Raw genomic sequence first — 21543 nt, 5'->3', positions numbered from 1 at the left:
GCGTGCCCCGAGGAACATGGCCCAGATTTTGTTTACATTGACTTGTTGGATGTTCCTACTTCCTCCACCACATTCTATTGCTGAGAGCAGCTGGGGAAACTTATTTAACCCTACAGAAGTATTCTGCTTTGACCTGCTCCTGAGAGATGGAGGTGGTAAATGGTGAACACATACTCCCTCTGACCACATTTCTTCTGGATGCCCAGTACTAGACCAGAAATGTTCCAACACCTGTAAATCCCTATTACCTTTCTGGACTCACTCAAGTCCTTGCCTATAGACTTTCCCAAAAGGGGCCCTAGTATGCTCTCAGAAAACCCGAACTACTCTGTTAAGCTTATCTTCTCTTGGGAGTTTTGAATCCAATAGCAGCAATATTGTTCTTTCCTTATATGGCTAGGTTTGCACTTGTTACTCAAAAAATAAATATATTAAAGGTAAAAACAACCCAAGTGTCCATTGACAGATGAATGGATAATCAAAATGTGGTATATACATACAATGGAATATTATTCAGACATATAATGAAATGAAATTTTGGTATATGCTACCACATGGATGGACCTTGAAAACATTATACTTAGGGAAATAAGCCAGACACGGAAGGACAACTACTATGATTCCACTTATATGGTACCTAGAGCAGGCAAATTCATAAAAACAGGGAGTAGAGGTTACCAGGGGCTGGGGTGGGGGGAGTCTCTGTTTAATGGGTACAGAATTTTTGTTGGGGATGATAAAAAGTTTTGTGTAGAGACAGTGGTTTACACAACATCTGAATGTGCTTGATGCCACAGAACCATACACTTAGGAATGGTTAAAATGATAAATGCTACGTATATTTTACCACAATATTAAATATATATATATCTGATGATCAAACCACCAGGCTAGCCTGAGGTGAATGGCTAAGTGATAAACCAGCTAAGTGATGAAAGCTTAGGCAGATTCACTAATTGCCCATGGGCTCACTAGCTATACTCTAGAGATTCTCAACGTGTTCTCTTTTTAAATGAATACCTTAAAGTAACTTAAATTACTGATTTTGCAAATAGAAGTTAAAAAATGTTATTACTGTCTTTAACTATGTAAAACCCTGGGGTTCATGAACCACTGTTTAGGAAATGCTGCCCAAATCCAAACTTAATATCTGCTTCCATAGCTCAGAGTCACCCAGAGTTCATTAATTGCTTTCCACTTGTCCAGGCTCTCGCAAGAGGCTTTCACTTATGTCATTTGCTTTAGCTGCTCTAACAAGGAATCAGGTCAACCCTTGAGAACTCGACTCTGAAATACTAGAGAAAGGTTACATTACAGAAGGGCTAAAAAGTAAAAGAACAGAAAGCAGTGTCACAATATTAATATTAAACAAAATAGCAATATCAAGGATTTAAAAATTACTACATAAGTTTAAAATATAACATTCTTTAACCTGTCATTTAAAAAATGAAGGCCAAACCCCTATATTTTGGAAATGAATGAGCACGTGACATGAGTCAAATCATGATGGAAATCAGAGAAATATTTAGAACTGAATGACTACAAAAACAAAATGGATCAAAACTTTTTACATACAGCTAAAGCAACACTTAGAGGGAAATTTATAGCCTTAGATGAGAACTTTAGAAAAATTAAAAGATTGAAAAATTAATGAACTAAATGCTAAACTCATGAAGTTGGAAGACATGAACAGGTGAACATGAAGAAAGTAGAAGGAAATAAAAAAGAAATTAGTGAAACAGAAAACAAAGAAAGGAAAGGATTAATTACAGCTTAATCTTTGAAAAGAGTAACAAAAAAGGATAAGCTGCTGATAAGACTGACCAAGATAAAAAGATAAAAGGCTCAAATAAATAATAATAGGGATGAAAAATAGGAGCTACAACAAATTATAGAGGTGAACACATCTTAAGACAATGATAAAAAGATTATGCCAATAAATTTGAAACAATTTTCCAGAAAAGTATAAACAATTAAAGCTGAAAGAAGAAATAAAGACTTGAACAGACCTATTCATTAAAAAAACCAAATAGTAGCTTAAAAACTCCCTACAGTAAATGCTCCCATGAAGACCATGCTTTTTAACAGATGATTTCTACCAAATCTTCAAGGTACAGATAATCCTGATCTGTATTTTGATAGAAAAAGAGAGGAAATACCCTAACTCATTTTATAATTACTACTACAATCCTCTTACCAAAACTGGGCAAGTTCAGAAGAGAAGGAAAACATCATATTCATATAAATGCAAACATCTTAAATATTAGCAAATTGAATCCAGAAATGTATTTAAAAACTAATACATAAAGAGCACTGAATTTACCTTGGGAACGCAAGGATATTTAACATTTTTAAAAAATCAATTGCTCTTCAAGTTTTAGAAGGGAGCTGTTTAACCCTATAAATAATATTTACCAAAAACCTAAGGCAATCATGTTGAATGGTGAAATATTAAAAGCATTCCCTTTAAAACTAGAAATGAGACACAGTCATTACTATTCTTTCTATTAGGATATAAGATCAAAAGCAAACATGGTAAAACACTGACATCTGGGTTTAAACTTCAATCTTGGTTGTGAGTATATATTTGAAATGTTTACTATTAAAATATAACTGATTTTTTAAACCTGTCTTTCTTGCTAGGTCAACACTTGTTGAGAAACTACACAGTTCAGAATGGCTGGCTCATGCAAGGGGCTTTTATATTTATTACTTATCCAGAGACTAAACGCAAAAACTTTGCATTTGTGTAACACTCTGCACTTTTCTCTGTACCATCACATAAATATTTGTTCCTCACAACTGGGGAGAGAACATTCCCATTTTTCAGAGAAAAAAAGTTAGGCTCAATTTTGTGAGGAGAGCTGTCCAAAGTCTTGGGGATAATCAGTGGTAGCAGTAAAGAAGGACACAGATCTTGTGGCTTTTTCAATACCATGCTACTTCCAATGATAATAAGGAGCTAATAAAACCTATCTTTTATAAGATTTAGTGAAAGTCTACATTTTGATTTGTTTGGCAAAAGGACCAAGTCAAAGCTTTTCCTGGGCACTCAAAAACACAGAATGCTATAAAACATGATCTTTGGTTGTTAGAATAATAACTGTAAAGTATGTATTTGCTTACATGGCGGGTTTAGCAAGAAGCTGGAATCCTCCCATAACCAGGAAATTTGTAATAGATGTGCAATACCTTGAGCAAAAAAGAAAACACATGCATATTAGTGTTAAAAAGTAAATTTGCTCTTCAGAGTTTTTGAACATGCATCTGGAATAGATACTTCTTGGAATCTCATCAGCGAGTTTCAGAACTTTTGTGATGCTAACATTCATGAACTATAAAGGACTGAAGAGAAGGGCAAGTTACATGATCACAACAGTCAGGAGAAAAAGGCCATTTCAGTAAAGATGTTAATAGGAATTTTTTTTAAAACACCTAAAGTTATGCAGAAGATGCGAGAATTTACTTGGTAGATTTTACTTTGGTAACTTAACAAACATGAGAAAGATGACTAAAATTGTTGGATTTTTAATAAAAATTTTCTCTAATCTTCTCTTTAGGTTTCCCAATTAAGTCTTCAGAAATAAACAATAGAGAAGGTAAGAAAATATGTTAAAGGAGCTTAAGTGAAAAAGGGTTAGAAAATGTTGGTTAAGTACTGATGTACAGTTAAAGAATAAGTCTTGAAATACTGCTTTGCACCGTGTACATTTCTTTCACACTCCCGGGCCGGCAAATGGAATCAATTGACTTTGAGAGAGAAGGCAAATTCCTACTAAGACCAGCCCAAGGTACTGAACACTTAAAAATGGTTACAGTGGTAAATTTTATGTTATGTGTATTTTACCACAATTAAAAATAGTTTTAAAAATTCATAAACAAATCAAGATTTTTTTACTTGCCTGATCTATATGAATACATTATTATATTTTTTTAAAAAGCCCAAGGTATCAAAATAAAAGCATTTCCAAGCATAAGTCCTGACGTATCAGAGCAGAAAAAGAAGAAATACATTATGAGATCTGTACAAGTCAAAAAAGAAAAATTAATACTAGTCAAAGCTGAACTTTCACACACACAAAAATCTAGTTTAAAAAAGTAAATTCGTATCACATTATGCTACTTTTTTTATATCTGAAATATGATGACTTAAAAGACTCTAATCAGGGTATTTCCTCCCAGACCATAGCTTCAAATATATTCAATTTTGCTTAGAACTAAAATCACATACATCTATCTGCACATATATGCGTTAAGTCTGAAAGGAGATACACTAAGATTATTAACAATGGTTATTTCTGGTGGTAGGATTATGGGTGACTTTAAAATCTACACTTCAGAACAACAGCAGGACCTAATATACATTAAAATAACACTTAAATTATGCCTCACATAAGAAAAAGTGAGAAATACTTAAAATTTCAAATACAGTTGGGATATTTTACTTGAAAAACATGAAAAGAACCTTGGATCACTATCTTAGGTTTTATCACAAAAATATCATTATTCTAAAGATAGTTTGGTCTTTAAACTCTCTATGTACACAACAGTGAAAAGCAGGCACTGGAAGAGCTCCATGTTTACAATCAACAGTTGGTCTTAAAATAACTGCTTAGTTACCTATTTCCTCACATTTTAGTATAATTTACTTCAGGAAACAAAATTGTTCTCTAAAGAACCATATTTATTATAATACTTCTTTGTAAACTAAGTACGCTGTCAATCATTCTGCTAGAATACAGAAGGAAATTTGAGAATGCATTATACTGAAATCTTTTTTCCCCTCTTAGAGCAAACTAAAATTTTAGCGATGCAGAACTATAGTTGTCTTAAGATTAAAACGCTGCTTTGCAATTTCTATTACCTTATAGCACTCTCCCTAATCTAGTCTCTTCTGATTAAGGAGCTGTTCTCCTTGGCAGAATAACCCTGCAGAGACTGAACATGACACAGGACTGGATACTTGCTCTGTATAACTATCCAAGAAGAGACTCGCATGCTTCAGGATGACCAAACTCCTGGCTTCCTTTATCCCCTGAAGGAAGCTGCTCAGTGAGGTTCCATGTTGACCAATTAGGTAACAGAGCTTGCTGAACCGGCTTGCCACCTCCTGCAACAGCTGGACTGTACTTGCAGTGCCCAAATTTTCTGGAACAAAATGATGATGATGATGATAACATAACCTAAAGATTCATTATCTGAATACTTTTTTATGACCAAGATTACGAACTTCCCTCTTCTAAAAATACTTAACGTGTTGAGATGTACTCTCAACTATGGAACTTAAATAATCAGTGTTAAAAAAAAAAAAGCAAATTCAGAGATCACAGTATCCAGTCATTTGAGGAACCTGTTAAAAACATTCACAGGACCCTACAGATTCTGACTCAGTAGGCCAGAGTTAAGATCCCCCAATGGATTTTTTTTTTTAAGTGCCTTCCAGCAATTCTGAAGACCAGCCAAATTTGAGAACCACTGTGCTAATCCAATTCTCCTCTCATTTTGAAGATGTCATCTAAGGCCAAGAGAAAGGAAGTGAATTATCTAATTTCACACAACTGGTTAGTGACAGCCAGGAATTAAACTCACTTCTATAGCTATATCTTGGTTAACATTTTCAACTTTTGCACTGACTTCTGCTCTACTTGTCCCTTGGACAAGTCCAACCCTTCACTGCAGACAAAGCAATCAAAAAATCAGACTGCCTTCGTCACTCTTAACTTTATAGAGGGCATTAGGAGATTATTGCTTTTTCCCAGTCCAAAGTTCCCAATTTGTAGGACTTTTCTCCAAGCAGTGAGGTCGATGAGCAGACCAGCTAAAGCCAACAAAGAAATCAGGAATCAGAACAGGAAAACGGCAAGTTTCACTTTCCTTTCAGAGCAATCCAGGAAGCTTCCAGCTTGGATTGCTTCCATATCCCTTGCCAACATCCTGGGGTGTTGAGCCCACCCACTGGAGGGGAATTTATAGAACAGGAACTCTACAACATTTAAAAAAGCAAAACATATTAAAAACAAAAACAAGCAGATAGTCCCCAACTTACAAAGGGATTGAATTTGGAAAGACTATAAGTTAGGTGTTTGAAAAATAGAAAAGCAACTATACTCCAATTAAAAAATAAATAAATACAAGCAACTATACTCCAATTAAAAAATAAATAAATAAGTAAAAGCAACTATACTCCAATAAAAAAAAAAAAAAAAAAAGTAGGCGTTTTCCCATTAAAAATAATGGGCTGATCTACACAAGCCAACGTCACCTTAAAGTGGAAAAATGAGGTATAAACAAGGCAGAATTTAAGTACTACAGTATTGGTCTGAATTCTGTGTCCACACAGTGGGTCAAGGAGTTCAGGAGAAAGAAAGAGAAAAAAAAAATCCTGTCCATCTTCTGAGTGTAAGGCCAAATCCTGAAAAATTTTTGAACTATGGGAAATTAACCTTTAACAGCCCACCCTCATCTCCATTTTGCATTCCTTTCTAACCTCGATACCCCAAGTGGGGTCTATATGCTATACCCTAGTATATCTGGACAGTAGCACCCCATCTAGGACTATTGTAATCTATTTTCCCCATATTATCTCCTTATCTTCAATCTCTCTTGTAACTGATTACAGCTAAGAAAAGGGATCAGATTTAATCAATTCCTGCTAATGTTGGGTAAGACACTTAGCACTCATACAGTTATCCACATTTTTAGAGACTACTTGTAAATCCAAATGAAGTTCTACTTGATAAAATTCTAAGAACCAGAACAAAGAAAATGAAAAATTTGGGTAGCATATAATGTAAGGTATCTTAGGACTAGCGGGGCTAGAAGTGTTGTTTAGAAGTCTGACTCCTAGGATCAACTCTCCCAAAGTTGTTCTGTTTCTCTGCCATGAATCTTCTGAAAGCTCCATTTTTCTACTTCCGCAAGTGAAAGGAGCTCTGGGGGTTGAAGGATAGGGGCAGCTGGGCTATTGGCGAAGTGGAAATAGTTTGTAAGTTGTGGACTACCTGTGCACAAAAGAAGAGACTGGAAAGAAAGGAGAAGAGTATAACTCAAACAAAAAGTTTTCTTTATTTGTGATATAGAAAAAACAGATAAAACAAGAGTCCTGATAATTGAGTGGGTGGAAAGAGGGGAGGGGGGAGGTGCTACTTACCTAAACTGAGAAGAGGCCTCAGAACCTGAGACTTGATATCACTTAGTTTTGAATAGAACTGTCTTTCTGTAGTAGCCAACTCATGGAGACTGGCAATATATCCCATAATGTTTTTGTCCACCAAGGCTAGATAGCTGTCTTTTCCTGCTGTCACTCTGCTTATATATCCAAGCTAAAACAGAAAAAGAAAAAGATTAAAGATAAAATATAATTTATTAGTAGCAATTTGGGCACTGAAGTTGGCTCATTTCAGCTGGTGAGAGCCAATGCAGGAATTCTGCAGCAAGTTGCTTATTAAATCGTTAGCAGTTTGAAAGTGGCAATAGGGAAATTACCAGAAAAAATTGGAAAACACTATAAATCAGAGCTTTTGGTTTTACTTTGATTTTTAGGGCTGGTTTACCAGTACATTGTTGTTATATATCTATAGCATGATCTATATATAACTATATACATCTATACTATTATTTATTGCCACAATACCTTTTATTTCATTTTACATGTGGTTAGAACCACAGACCCTCTAAATATACAAAGATCCAAATGATACAGACACATGCCTCAGGACCCCTTTTTGCATGAAATAGATGAGAGCAGAGAGGATCTCTATGCTGTATGTCAAAATATCAACGATCTAGGAGCTATCTTTTAAAAGTACAACAGAAAGGGGTTTTCTTTAAAAGGGGATTTTGTCATTTATTCATGACACCACTGAATAAAAACTTTTGATGCCTTTGTCACATATCCCTATTAAACTAGGCAACCAAGCTGCAGGCCAATAGACTATTAATAGCCCATGGTAACTAAAGACACATATTGAGTCTCATCCCTTTCATCAGCCTATTTCATCCTTTATCTGGACTGTGGAATCTTTAATGAGGAATGTGGAGTCAGGATCAAGAACTACAGAGAGTCAATTAGTATGTCTGGAATAACAGTCTAATATAGGTCAAGAACCAAATCTTGGCCAGTGTTACCTTTAGCAAGGAAGATCTCACCCCTATATACATTCAGAGCTTACATATTTAGCCAGAAAAATAAACACAAAGGATAAAAAACAATCCATAGGATATATTAGTCAGTAAGAATAAAAAATCCAGAAGGTACTAGCTTTGAGGGTTAATTTCCTTGCAGTGTATCACTTTGAGGGTGTGAGTTACTGAAGTGGGGAAAAAGAAAACCAGAAACAAACCAATGGTTTTATGTTTATGAAAAAGAGGTAAGAAGTAGGAAAGCAAAGAAATTCAGATCAATGAAGGAAAAATGAGTAAACAGTAGTAAACAAAATGAAAAGCTAAGAAAAGAGGGGAAGTGATGGGAAAAAGAGCACTGTCTGTGGCCTGTCAGGTCTGCCACGAGCCCACCTCAGGCCCCTACAATTTTTACTTCCCACTTACAGTTAAAAATTCATCTATTCAATTTCTATTCTGATTCACCTCTGAGGACTCCATGAACACAGTCAGAAGACTTTGCTGTGAAATATGTATTTTAATATCCCTATGTGAGGGTGTTAATTCAACAAATATTTATAGAAATATTTACTATGAGGATCCAACAGTAAATGAGAGAGCCTAAAATCCTTACTCTTATGAATCTTACAGTAAGGGAAGACAGACAATAGACAAAATAAGTGAACTATATAGTGTGTGAGATGATGATATGCACTGTGGAGAGAAATAAGGCAGGAAAAGGAGATAAGGAAAGAAGGGGGTGGCAAGTTGGTTTGCAATTTTAAATACATTGGTCAGAGACACTTAATAATAGGCATACCATACAAAAGCAACAGAAACGAAAGACTTCTCATGTGTTATAGAATGTGGGCCTTAGGATCCAATTCCTGTTCACCTTACTACAGGAGAGAAGTATTGGAGTCTTAGTACCACTGTGATTCTCTGGAAGGTTGTCACCTTCTGTCGGGTCCTGCCGGCCACTGTAACATAATCCAGGCTGGAAGTCTTCGGTATCCACTAAAAACAGGGAATAATCCTGGCCTGCAGCTACACTCCAGACTCCATTTTCACTGTTCACCTGCAACGACAGGAGGACATTGTCTGTCTGAGATGAAGGAATCTGATGGAACTCCAAATCCACGGGAAATGGAATGTTAAGTTACTTGAACAGGTGGAGTACAAAGTCAGCCACATCTCAAGACGGCAAAACTCACCCAGCAATGTACCCGATTAACTGCAGAACAGATGCAGGAGTGAGAAGGAACCCTTGTTCAGCCTGTAAATTTAGAACTGGATTGTTTCATAAAAAACTGAAAAATGGAAATTTAAAAAGATAAAACCATAGACTTGATTTTTTCATTGTTATTTTTGGGAGTTGCCACAGACTCAGCTTGTATTACAAAGGCCCAGAAACTTCTAGAGCCCTATTCTGACAGCTAGGACACACCTCTGTCCATACATATTCTGCTATGTGCACAAAAATCAAGGTGAAAAGAAAATCTAACAAGGCTAAATTCCATCCTGGCCAACTAAACCCGTGGGTGCTAAAGTTGTTTTCCCACTTGGAACTCACTACCTCTCTGATGTGACTTCACTGTGTCCCAGGATGTTGAAACAGGCAGGACCCCTTAGAAGCCCATCTACATGGATCCCCTAGACCAGTGGTGCTCAACGAGTAGTCTTTGCAGCAGCAGCAGCAGCAATCATCTAGGAACATGTGAGAAATGCACACTCAGGCCACATTGCTACTGGGGGGTCTGACCGGGCAACCTGCTTTGACAAGCTCTCCAGGTGATTCTGATGTATGCAAAAGTTTGAAAACCACTGCCTTAAATCAATGGTTTTCAAACCTTAGGATTCCACACAGTGATTCAGAAGCCACCATGGAAAGGCAGGTACCAGGGTTTTGCCCCCAACCCACCTCCATCCTTCAACTATAGTTCCACGGTTACCTGTTTTATGTAGGGGATTCTGCATAAGGTTTCATTTGAAGGAAGTGTTCTGCTAATGAAAACTACTGCCCCAACCTGCAGACCCAGCTTCAGCCATGACTCGTATAACAATAAGCAAAAAACTTCTAATCTGTTAGATTCTCTGTGTCTAGATAGGGTTCAAATCCTAGGTGATTAGGTGAATGTGTGTGTGTGTGTGTGTGTGTATGTGTGAGCTTGCACACACACGTCTCCACTACTTTATAGTTAACCTCTTCCAGCATGACATTATCTTCTCAAATTCAGGCTATCCAAATAACTGACTTCCTGTTGGTTTTGCAAAGAATTAATTAAAATTTTTGGAGGAGGAGAGAGTCGTCTTCTTAATCTCTAATCAAAACTAATTCAGGGGCTTCCCTGGTGGCGCAGTGGTTGAGAGTCCGCCTGCCGATGCAGGGGACACGGGTTCGTGCCCCGGTCTGGGAAGATCCCACATGCCGCAGAGCGGCTAGGCCCGTGAGCCATGGCCACTGAGCCTGTGCTCCGGAGCCTGTGCTCCGCAAGGGGAGAGGCCACAACAGTGAGAGGCCCGCCTACCGCAAAAAAAAAAAAAAAAAACTAATTCAGATCTCACTCTGCCTTGACTTTAATTCACATATTAATTTAAATGACTTCAAAATGTTTTTCTCACCCTTCCCCCAAATAAAAACCAAAATAATGATGTTGTATTTTCATACGCACAGTTAAAGAGTAATGAAACTAAAACCTTATAACAAATTCTATTCTCTCTTGTCTGACTCTAAAATTTTAAATAAAAATTGTATTTCCAGCGTCTCCATGCTATATTACAAGTTTCCTTAGTATGAATAGATGCATATTCTACTTTATTCAAATAACAGAAAACAAGGAACAGTGAGTTACCATATTTTTATTTGTGATAAAATATCAGAAATTGAATAGCTTACTACTAAAATGTTTTATGCTGAAAATATTTAAGATTGGAGCTAGAATTAACAACTGTTCCCTAATGTTTTATTTAAGTCTTTTCTTCCCAGTAAAATTAAGTTCACTGGAAGGAAAGGCAGCATGTAAAGGTCTTATATAGTGATGGACGCATAGTGTACACTGAATACATGAATCAGCAGAATATGTATTAACTATAGCTTATATGTGAATGATGTTCCTGAAACAGAAGTAACTATACTTTTTTAGTCTCTATTACTCTCAGTGGAGAGAGCATGTGTTGGGATAGGGGAGATATCAGAATCAAACTATGAATACATGAGCTCCACATTCCATTCTGTTAGCTTACCAGGCTAGCAGCATGCCTACTCCCTGTCAACAACATCCCCCAAAACAAACAAATCTTATATAAGGAGTCAATACTATTGATGAATTTTGTATTTCTGCAGGACGCTGTGGCAGAAAAAAAGGTTGAGAAACAGTCCTCTAAAACTGCACCAAAGGGACTAGAAGTTACCAATCTCTGAATAGCATTACATAAACTAAAACCAATTCACACAGCAGTGAAGAAATTATCTATGCTTTTAGCTTCCCTATAGAAAATTAAAAGGGTTACAAAAAGGTTTTACTACTATGTATGTAAAAACAAAACAAACAAAACTAAACAAACCATCAAATAATGTTATATAAAAGTCACACTTAAAATAAAAGTCAAACTTAGGCGAGAAGTCAAAGAGTAGGCATTATTTGGTAGTATAAAGCTCAAAAGTCAACATCACAGTGCTAGAAACATTTGCTTTAAAAGAATGAACTTGTTCATTTTTATTAAAAAAAAAAAAACTATGAATGCTCAATGAAGCCAAGAAGAAAAGAAATATAAACTAACACATCAAAAAAAAAGGAAACATTTAGCCTGAAAACAAGTGGCTTCACTTTTTTTTTTAAATTTTAATGTACATCATAACAAACTTAGGTTACAAGTATACAATTCTCCTAATTTTGTAAAACAAGAAATGGAGAAATATAAAGTGTTCTAACTTAGAATTCTGGAATAAGTTGCTATAAAAGTTATCAAATTCACTAAAGTACCTTTACAAGACGAGGAACTGTTGTTGGAAAATCGGAATGCCCAAGTTGACCAAAGGTATTGCTACCCCATGAGTAAACCTATTAGAAAACAACAGGAAAGTAGGTAAGAGATGTGACTCTGAGTTTCCATGTCAATTCTGAACTTTTGTAATAACATATATATACCAACAGTTACACACAAATTACTTACACTAGTCTTTCCACTCTTTAGAATAAAAAATATTAAGAAAATTCACTTTAAAACAAGACTGAGATAATGGGGAGATAGAGTACATAGTTAAGACACACTCCAAGGACTAATAATAACAGTAACTAATATTTTGGGGGAGTTATTACCTGCCAGGCGTTGTTCTGAATATACTTTCTGTGTATTAATTAATGTTTCATTATCATAAGAACCCTTTTTTTAATAAGGAAATTGGCCCAGGTAGGTCGCAAATTTGTAAGCAGCAGGGCCAGGATTTAATCCCGGGAACTATCCTATACTGCCTCTTACAAAGAAAGCGATTTTTTTTAAAAAAGGTAAGTACCATGAAGAAAAAGTAATCATGATTCTTTACTCTGTGGATAGGAGCACTATGGAATGACTAGAGAGCCTTTTTATACATGAAGAGTTGCTGTAGGAGACACACAAATACCTATGCTCCACTACAGACAAAAAACAACCAGATTGCAATGGCTATGTTTAATGAAAATGGTTTTGTTTATTCTGATTATAAAAGCAATTCATGATCACTGTACAAGACTGTGACAGTATGAAGAAATAAAAAGAAAGTGAAAACCACTGATGAATCAACCACTTAGAGATAACTACTGATACTACCTTGTTTTAGGAACATACACATGTATCACTATAATTCCAGAAATTTCAATATCTACTAGATATAATGAATATACAAAATGGGACTCTACTATCAATGCTGTTTTGTGACCTGATGTTTTTTATGTAATGCTCTGCATTGACATTTTTCTAGGGCAACAAGTATAGAGCTACAATATCATTTATAATAACTACATAAAATTCCACTGTGGGTGTAGTTTAATCAATTACCTAATGAAGTAAGTACATCTATTAATAATTTCTTTCCAATTATTTAATATAAAAATTACATTAAAAATCCTTGGATAGGGCTCCCCTGGTGGCGCGGTGGTTGGGGGTCTGCCTGCCGATGCAGGGGACACAGGTTCATGCCCCGGTCTGGGAGGATCCCACATGCCGCAGAGCGGCTGGGCCCGTGAGCCATGGCCACTGAGCCTGCATGTCCGGAGCCTGTGCTCCGCAACAGGAGAGGCCACAGTGGTGAGAGGCCCGCATACCACACACACACACACACAAAAACCCTTGGGTATATATATTAGTGTATATATTTCCTTAAGATAAGTTCCTAGGCAAAGAACTCTGGGTCAATGAACACACACATTCTGATTTTTGATACATACTGACAAACTGTCTTCCAGCAAAGTCCAGTGTACATTCCATTCCCACCAGCACTGTGTGTACCTTTTCCCCACACTCTCACCAACACTTAGTACTAAATGCAATACTTGCTAACATGATAGGTGAGAAAATTTTGTTTTAATTTAAATTTGCTTACTGAGTAGTTGACCATCTTTTCATTTGTTGCTGGCCATTTCTATTTTTTCTTCTATGAATGAAATACAAATGTCCTTTCACAATTTTTCTTTATGGATCAGGTAATAACACAGTCATATATGTTACAAATTTTTTCCCCATATGTTATGTATCTTAATTTAGTTTATGGGGTTTTTTTGGTTTGTGTTTTAGTTTTTGCTGTGTGGGACTGCTGAATTATTACGGAGACAAACATATCACCTTCACTTTCTAATTTCTGGTTTTCATGTCATGTCTTTTTCTACTCCTAAGATTACTGGAAAAAAAATCACCTAACTGTGTTCTTACACCTGTAAGGTTTTATTTCTTAAAATCTACATCTTTACTCCATATGGAATTAGAATATGTAAAGTTATCTTAATTTTCTTCTGTAAATAAGAAGCCAGTGGTTCTAACAGTACTTACTGAGCACTCAGTCTTGTTTTTTCACCTGATTTGAAATGCCCACTTATTATCATAGAATAAATTCTCACATACACTTGGGTCTATTTCAATTCTACAGGTATATTTCTGTTATAATAATCTGTTTGTAGTGTTATAATATATTTTATAAGACTAATTCTTACTCTTCCTTTCTGTTCTTCTTCAGAATTTATGTGGCAACTCCTATGTTTATTCTCCTAGAATAATTTTGGGAATCATTTTATTAGGCTGTAAATATTCTATTGGAATATTTGGGGATTGTACTGAATTTACACTCTACTGATTTAATAATCTAGGAGAAATGGTATTTTTGCAACGTTGATTCTTCTCATCTAAAAATAAAATTTCTTGACTACAATCCTGCAGCCTGTGGAACAAAAACCACATTCACAGAAAGACAAACAAGACGAAAAGGCAGAGGGCTATGTACCAGATGAAGGAACAAGATAAAACCCCAGAAACACAACTAAATCAAGTGGAGATAGGCAACCTTCCAGAAAAAGAATTCAGAATAATGATAGTGAAGATGATCCAGGACCTCGGAAAAAGAATGGAAGCAAAGATCGAGAAGATGCAAGAAATGTTTAACAAAGACCTAGAAGAATTAAAGAACAAATAAACAGAGATGAACAAGACAATAACTGAAATGAAAACTACACTAGAAGGAATCAATAGCAGAATAACTGAGGCAGAAGAATGGATAAGTGACCTGGAAGACACAATGGTGGAATTCACTGCTGCAAACAGAATAAAGAAAAAAGAATGAAAAGAAATGAAGACAGCCAAGAGACCTCTGGGACAACATTAAACGCAACAACATTTGCATTATAGGGGTCCTAGAAGGAGAAGAGAGAGAGAAAGGACCAGAGAAAATATTTGAAGAGAGTATAGTTGAAAACTTCCCTATCATGGGAAAGGAAATAGCCACCCAAATCCAGGAAGCGCAGAGAGTCCCATACAGGGTAAACCCAAGGAGAAACATGCCAAGACACATAGTAATCAAATTCGCAAAAATTAAAGACAAAGAAAAATTATTAAAAGCAGCAAGGGAAAAACGACAAATAACATACAAGGGAACTCCAATAAGATTAACAGCTGATTTCCCAGCAGAAACTCGACAAGCCAGAAGGGAGTGGCATGATATACTAAAAGTGATGAAAGGGAAGAAGCTACAACCAAGATTACTCTATCTGGCAACAATCTCATTCAGATTTGATGGAGAAATCAAAAACTTTACAGACAAGCAAAAGCTAAGAGAATTCAGCACCACCAAACCATCTCTACAACAAATGCTAAAGGAACTTCTCTAAGTGGGAAACACAAGAGAAGAAAAGGACCTACAAAAACAAACCCAAAGCAATTAAGAAAATGGTCATAGGAACATACATATCAATAATTACCCTAAACATGAATGGATTAAATGCTCCAACCAAAAGACACAGGCTTGCTGAATGGATAAAAAAATAAGACCCATATATATGCTGTCTACAAGAGACCCACTTCAGACCTAGGGACACATTCAGACTGAAAGTGAGGGGATGGAAGAAGATATTCTATGCAAATGCAAATGTAAAGAAAGCTGGAATAGCAATACTCATATCAGATAAAATAGACTTTAAAATAAAGAATGTTACAAGAGACAAGGAAGGATACTACATAATGATAAGCGGAGCAATCCAAGAAGATATAACAATTATAAATATATATGCACCCAACATAGGAGCACCTCAATACATAAGGCAACTGCTAACAGCTATAAAACAGGAAATCGACAGTAACACAGTAATAGTGGGGGACTTTAACACCTCACTTACACCAATGGACAGATCATCCAAAATGAAAATAAATAAGGAAACAGAAGCTTTAAATGACACAATAAGCCAGATAGATTTAATTGATATTTATAGGACATTCCATCCAAAAACAGCAGATTACACTTTCTTCTCAAGTGCACACAGAACATTCTCCAGGATAGATCACATCTTGGGTCACAAATCAAGTCTCAGTAAATTTAAGAAAATTGAAATCATATCAAGCATCTTTTCTGACCACAATGTTATGAGATTAGAAATGAATTACAGGGGAAAAAACGTAAAAAACATGAACACATGGAGGCTAAACAATACGTTACTAAATAACCAAGAGATCACTGAAGATATCAAAGAGGAAATCAGAACATACCTAGAGACAAATGACAATGAAAACACAACAATCCAAAACCTATGGGATGCAGCAAAAGCAGTTCTAAGAGGGAGGTTTATAGCTATACAAACCTACCTTAAGAAACAAGAAAAATCTCAAATAAACAATCTAAACTTACACCTAAAGGAACTAGAGAAACAAGAACACACAAAACCCAAAGTTAGCAGAAGAAAAGAAATCATAAATATCAGAGCACAAATAAATGAAATAGAAAGAAAGAAAACAATAGCAAAGTTCAATACAACTAAAAGCTGGTTCTTTGAGAAGATAAACAAAATTGATAAACCATTAGCCAGACTCATCAAGAAAAAGAGGGAGAGGACTCAAATCAATAAAATTAGAAATGAAAAAGGAGAAGTTACAAAAGACACCACAGAAATACAAAGCATCCTAAGAGACTACGACAAGCAACTCTATGCCAATAAAATGGACAACCTGGAAGAAATGGACAAATTCTTAGAAAGGTATAACCTTCCAAGGCTGAACCAGGAAGAAATAGAAGATAGGAACAGACCAATCATAAGTAATGAAATTGAAACTGTGATTAAATATCTTCCAACAAACAGAAGTCCAGGACCAGACGGCTTCACAGGTGAATTCTATCAAACATTTAGAGATGAGCTAACATCCATCCTTCTCAAACTCTCCAAAAAATTGCGGAGGAAGGAACACTCCCAAACTCATTGTATGAGGCCATCATCACCCCGATACCAAAACCAGACAAAGATACTACAAAAAAAGAAAATTAAAGACCAATATCACTGATGAATATAGATGCAAAAATCCTCAACAAAATACTAGCAAACAGAAGCCAACAACACGTTAAAAGGAACATACACCATGATCAAGCAGGATTTATCCCAGGGATGCAAGGATTCTTCAATATATGCAAATCAATCAATGTGATACACCATATTAACAAGTTGAAGATAAAAACCATATGATCATCTCAATAGATGCAGAAAAAGCCTTTGACAAAATTCAACACCCATCTATGATAAAAACTCCCCAGAAAGTGGGCATAGAGGGAACCTACCTCAACATAATACAGGCCATGTATGACAAACCCACAGCAAACATCATTCTCAATGGTGAAAAACTGAAAGCATTTCCCCTAAGATCAAGAACAAGACAAGGATGTCCACTCTCGCCACTATCATTCAACATAGTTTTGGAAGTCCTAGCCATGGCAATCAGAGAAAAAGAAAGAAATAAAAGGATACAAATTGGAAAAGAAGAAGTAAAACTGTCACTGTTTGCAGATGACATGATACTATACATAGAGAATCCTAAAAATGCCACCAGAAAACTACTAGAGCTAATCAATGAATTCGGTAAAGTTGCAGGATACAAAATTAACGCACAGAAATCTCTTGCATTCCTATACACTAATGAGGAAAAATCTGAAAGAGAAATTTAGGAAACATTCCCATTTACCACTGCAACCAAAAGAATAAAATACCTGGGAATAAACCTACCTAGGGAGACAAAAGACCTGCATGCAGAAAACTATAAGACACTGATGAAAGAAATTAAAGATGATACCAACAGATGGAGAGATATACCATGTTCTTGGATTGGAAGAATCAATATTGTGAAAATGACTATACTACCCAAAGCAATCTAAAGATTCAATTCAATCCCTATCAAATTACCAGTGGCATTTTTTACAGAACTAGAACAAATCATCTCAAAAGTTGTACTGAGACACAAAAGACCCCGAATAGCCAACGCAGTCTTGAGGGAAAAACAGAGCTGGAGGAGTCAGACTCCCTGACTTCAGACTATACTACAAAGCTACAGTAATCAAGACAATATGGTACTAGCACAAGAACAGAAACATAGATCAATGGAACAAGAGAGAAAACCCAGAGATAAACACATGCACCTACGGTCAACTAATCTTTGACAAAGGAGGCAAAGATATACAATGGAGAAAAGACAGCCTCTTCAATAAGTGGTGCTGGGAAAACTGGACAGCTACATGTAAAAGAATGAAATTAGAACACTCCCTAACACCATACACAAAAATAAACTCAAAATGGATTTGAGACCTAAATGTAAAACTGGACACTATAAAAGCCTTAGAGGAAAACATAGGAAGAACACTCTTTTTTTTTTTTTTTTTTTTTTTGTGGTACACGGGCCTCTCACTGTTGTGGCCTCTCCCATTGTGGTGCACAGGTTCGGGACGCACAGGCTCAGCAGCCATGGCTCACGGGCCTAGCCGCTCTGTGGCATGTGGGATCTTCCTGGACCGGGGCACCAACCCGTGTCCCCTGCATTGGCAGGCGGACTCTCAACCACTGCACCACCAGGGAAGCCCCGAAGAACACTCTTTGACATAAATCACAGCAAAATCTTTTTTGATCCACCTCCTAGAGTCATGGAAATAAAAAGAAAAATAAACAAATGGGACCTAATGAAACTTCAAAGCTTTTGCACAGCAAAAGAAACCATAAAAAAGACGAAAAGACAACCCTCAGAATGGGAGAAAATATTTGCAAACGAATCAACGGACAAAGGATTAATCTCCAAAATATATAAACAGCTCATGCAGCTCAATACTAAAGAAACAAACAAGCCAATCCAAAAATGGCAGAAGACTTAGACATTTCTCCAAAGAAGACATACAGATGGCCAAGAAGCACATGAAAAGCTGCTCAACATCACTAATTATTAGAGAAATGCAAATCAAAACTACAATGAGGTATCACCTCACACCAGTTAGAATGGGCATCAACAGAAAATCTACAAACAACAAATGCTGGAAGGGTTGTGGAGAAAAGGGAACCCTCTTGCACTGTTGGTGGGAATGTAAATTGATACAGACACTATGGAGAACAGTATGGAAGTTCCTTACAAAACTAAAAATAGAATTACCATATGATCCAGCAATCCCACTACCGGGCATATACCCAGAGAAAACCATAATTCAAAAAGACACATGCACCCCAATGTTCATTACAGCACTATTTACAATAGCCAGGTCATGGAAGCAACCTAAATGCCCATCGACAGACGAATGGATAAAGAAGTTGTGGTACATATATACAATGGAATATTACTCAGCCATAAAAAGGAATGAAACTGAGTCATTTGTTGAGATGTGGATGGATCTAGAGACTGTCAAACAGAGTGAAGTAAGTCAGAAAGAGAAAAAGAAATATCGTATATTAACGCATGTATGTGGAACCTAGAAAAATGGTACAGATGAACCGGTTTGCAGGGCAGAAGTTGAGACTCAGATGTAGTGAACAAACGTATGGACACCAAGGAGGGGAAAACCGCGGTGGGGTGGGGATGGTGGTGTGCTGAATTGGGCGATTGGGGTTGACACGTATACACTGATATGTATAAAATGGATGACTAATAAGAACTTGCTGTATAAAAAAATAAATAAAATAAAATTCAAAAATTCAAAAAAATAAAAATAACAATAAAAATAAAATTTCTCTTTACTCCTATTTTCTTTTATAACTAGAAGAGTTCTTGAATTTGTGTCATGTGGGCTCTACACTTTTCCTATTAATGATGTTCCTATTTCCTTAATACTTTTGTTGTAATTGTGAACAGCTTCTTTTTCCCCAAGTATGCTTTCTTCACCTTGCTTATTTTGTAACTTGCTACCTTCCTAATTTCTTATTTTTAAGCCTTTTTGATGATTCATCATGTTAATAATAATAAAATTATCCTTTTCTTTCCTAATATTTATATTTATTTATATGAGCTATAATAGCTTTTTGGCTATCCTACTATGTGATAGTCAAAATAAAGCACTTAAAGGTTTTAGAATCTTTTACTGACTTTTCTTAAAAAGATAAAGGGACTGATGAAGAATCATTATATGAATATATTTAAGAATAAGTTTGAAAAACTACTTTCCTTAGGAGGGTTTATGCATATGGGCATGGTTTTAAATGATTCTGGAGGTCACTTTCAGGTCCCACAATTTTAAGAGAGAAATGCGTTTTGGTTTCTTAGTGTCTTACATATGGATTTTCTTCATCAGAAAACAGAAATTCACCCATACCCTAGAAAACTCAGTTCTATTTTTCCATAAGAGCACGTTATAGAAAGCTTCTTTGCCAAGTAGGCCAATGTTGAATCCAAAGTCTACAGTCACGTGTGTGACTTTAGCCAAGTTACATAATTTCTCTAAACCTCCCTTTCCTCACCTGTAAAATGGAAATAATACAGTGCAATGTAAAACACTGAAAAGATCAAATGAGATACGGGATTGTTGCCTGACACACAGCATATACTCAATAAATGATGGTCCAATCTCATCAGGTTGGCCCTCCATGAAATGAAGATCAGCTTTTAATAGTTTGCCTCCTACCTGGGATTTCGCAGTAAGTGCAAGAGAATGGTAACCACCTGCCTCCAGATGGATTACTTCTTTACCATCCAGACATTTTACACACAATGGTTGAAGCCTTAAAGAAAAACATACACACACACATAAAATTCAAAGTAAGAAGTATTCTCAGCAAGAATCATGGCCTTTCTCAAATTATGGAGTAAGTGCTTTCAAGTAAAAATTTCAAAAGAAAACATTAAGATAAAAATACTGGATGTATGTTCAATCTACTCCTAAATATAAATATTTTAATGGTTTTAACCTAATCTTTTGTCTATTAATCACTAATTAACCACCATAGTTCAGAATCTGTTAAGAATCATAAAACAACTGAATGATTCATATGGCAGAGAATATACTCAGGACAATGAAATATAACCAAAGAGGGGAGTTGTCATTTTTTTAACACATTAGTTGCTTTCACTCTGCTAGGAATAAAAGAGACATTTATATTAACTGGCTGTTTTAGATAATCATTCTATTTACACACTTTCACAAATATCTATTGTTAATATCATAAGAGTTTCTCTTAAACAAAACAGTTTTTCCGTGATGTACATGAATAGACATGGTTTATTACTGTGGTTATACTTATTCTGGCAGCAGCAGATAGACCACTTTCAGGTAAAAAAAAAATTGTTGGTTGTTTTCTATAAGTTAAAAATTTGAACCATTCACGTGTTCCAATGAAATACAATCTTATCCCAAACACCCCTTTCTGTATTCTAAGATGAATATACATCAAAGAAGACATGGAAAGATATACCATAGATACTTAAGTCCTTTATTGCTAGAAACAAATTCAAGACTAAGACTGATTGGGGGTGGGAGGTATTTGT

At 35.9% G+C, this 21543-nt stretch overlaps 1 protein-coding gene across 3 annotated transcripts in view; it reads right to left on the bottom strand.

Annotated features, from left to right (window-relative positions):
- ALS2 (alsin Rho guanine nucleotide exchange factor ALS2) overlaps positions 1 to 21543 on the bottom strand; it is a gene marked incomplete at both ends in the record, with an annotated part of 68775 nt that overhangs the window by 35898 nt on the left and 11334 nt on the right. For all 3 annotated transcript variants that reach the window (XM_079710338.1, XM_079710339.1, XM_079710340.1), the window contains 6 exons: positions 3127 to 3192; positions 4950 to 5148; positions 7151 to 7322; positions 8996 to 9178; positions 12084 to 12161; positions 20684 to 20780. In XM_079710338.1, the coding sequence (XP_079566464.1) occupies positions 3127 to 3192; positions 4950 to 5148; positions 7151 to 7322; positions 8996 to 9178; positions 12084 to 12161; positions 20684 to 20780 (795 nt within the window). The remainder of the gene's footprint in view (positions 1 to 3126; positions 3193 to 4949; positions 5149 to 7150; positions 7323 to 8995; positions 9179 to 12083; positions 12162 to 20683; positions 20781 to 21543) is intronic.

Source organism: Hyperoodon ampullatus (genome assembly GCF_949752795.1).
Source record: "Hyperoodon ampullatus genome assembly, chromosome: 8".
NCBI lineage: Eukaryota > Metazoa > Chordata > Mammalia > Artiodactyla > Ziphiidae > Hyperoodon > Hyperoodon ampullatus.
This window is presented reverse-complemented; position numbering and strand designations above follow the sequence as displayed.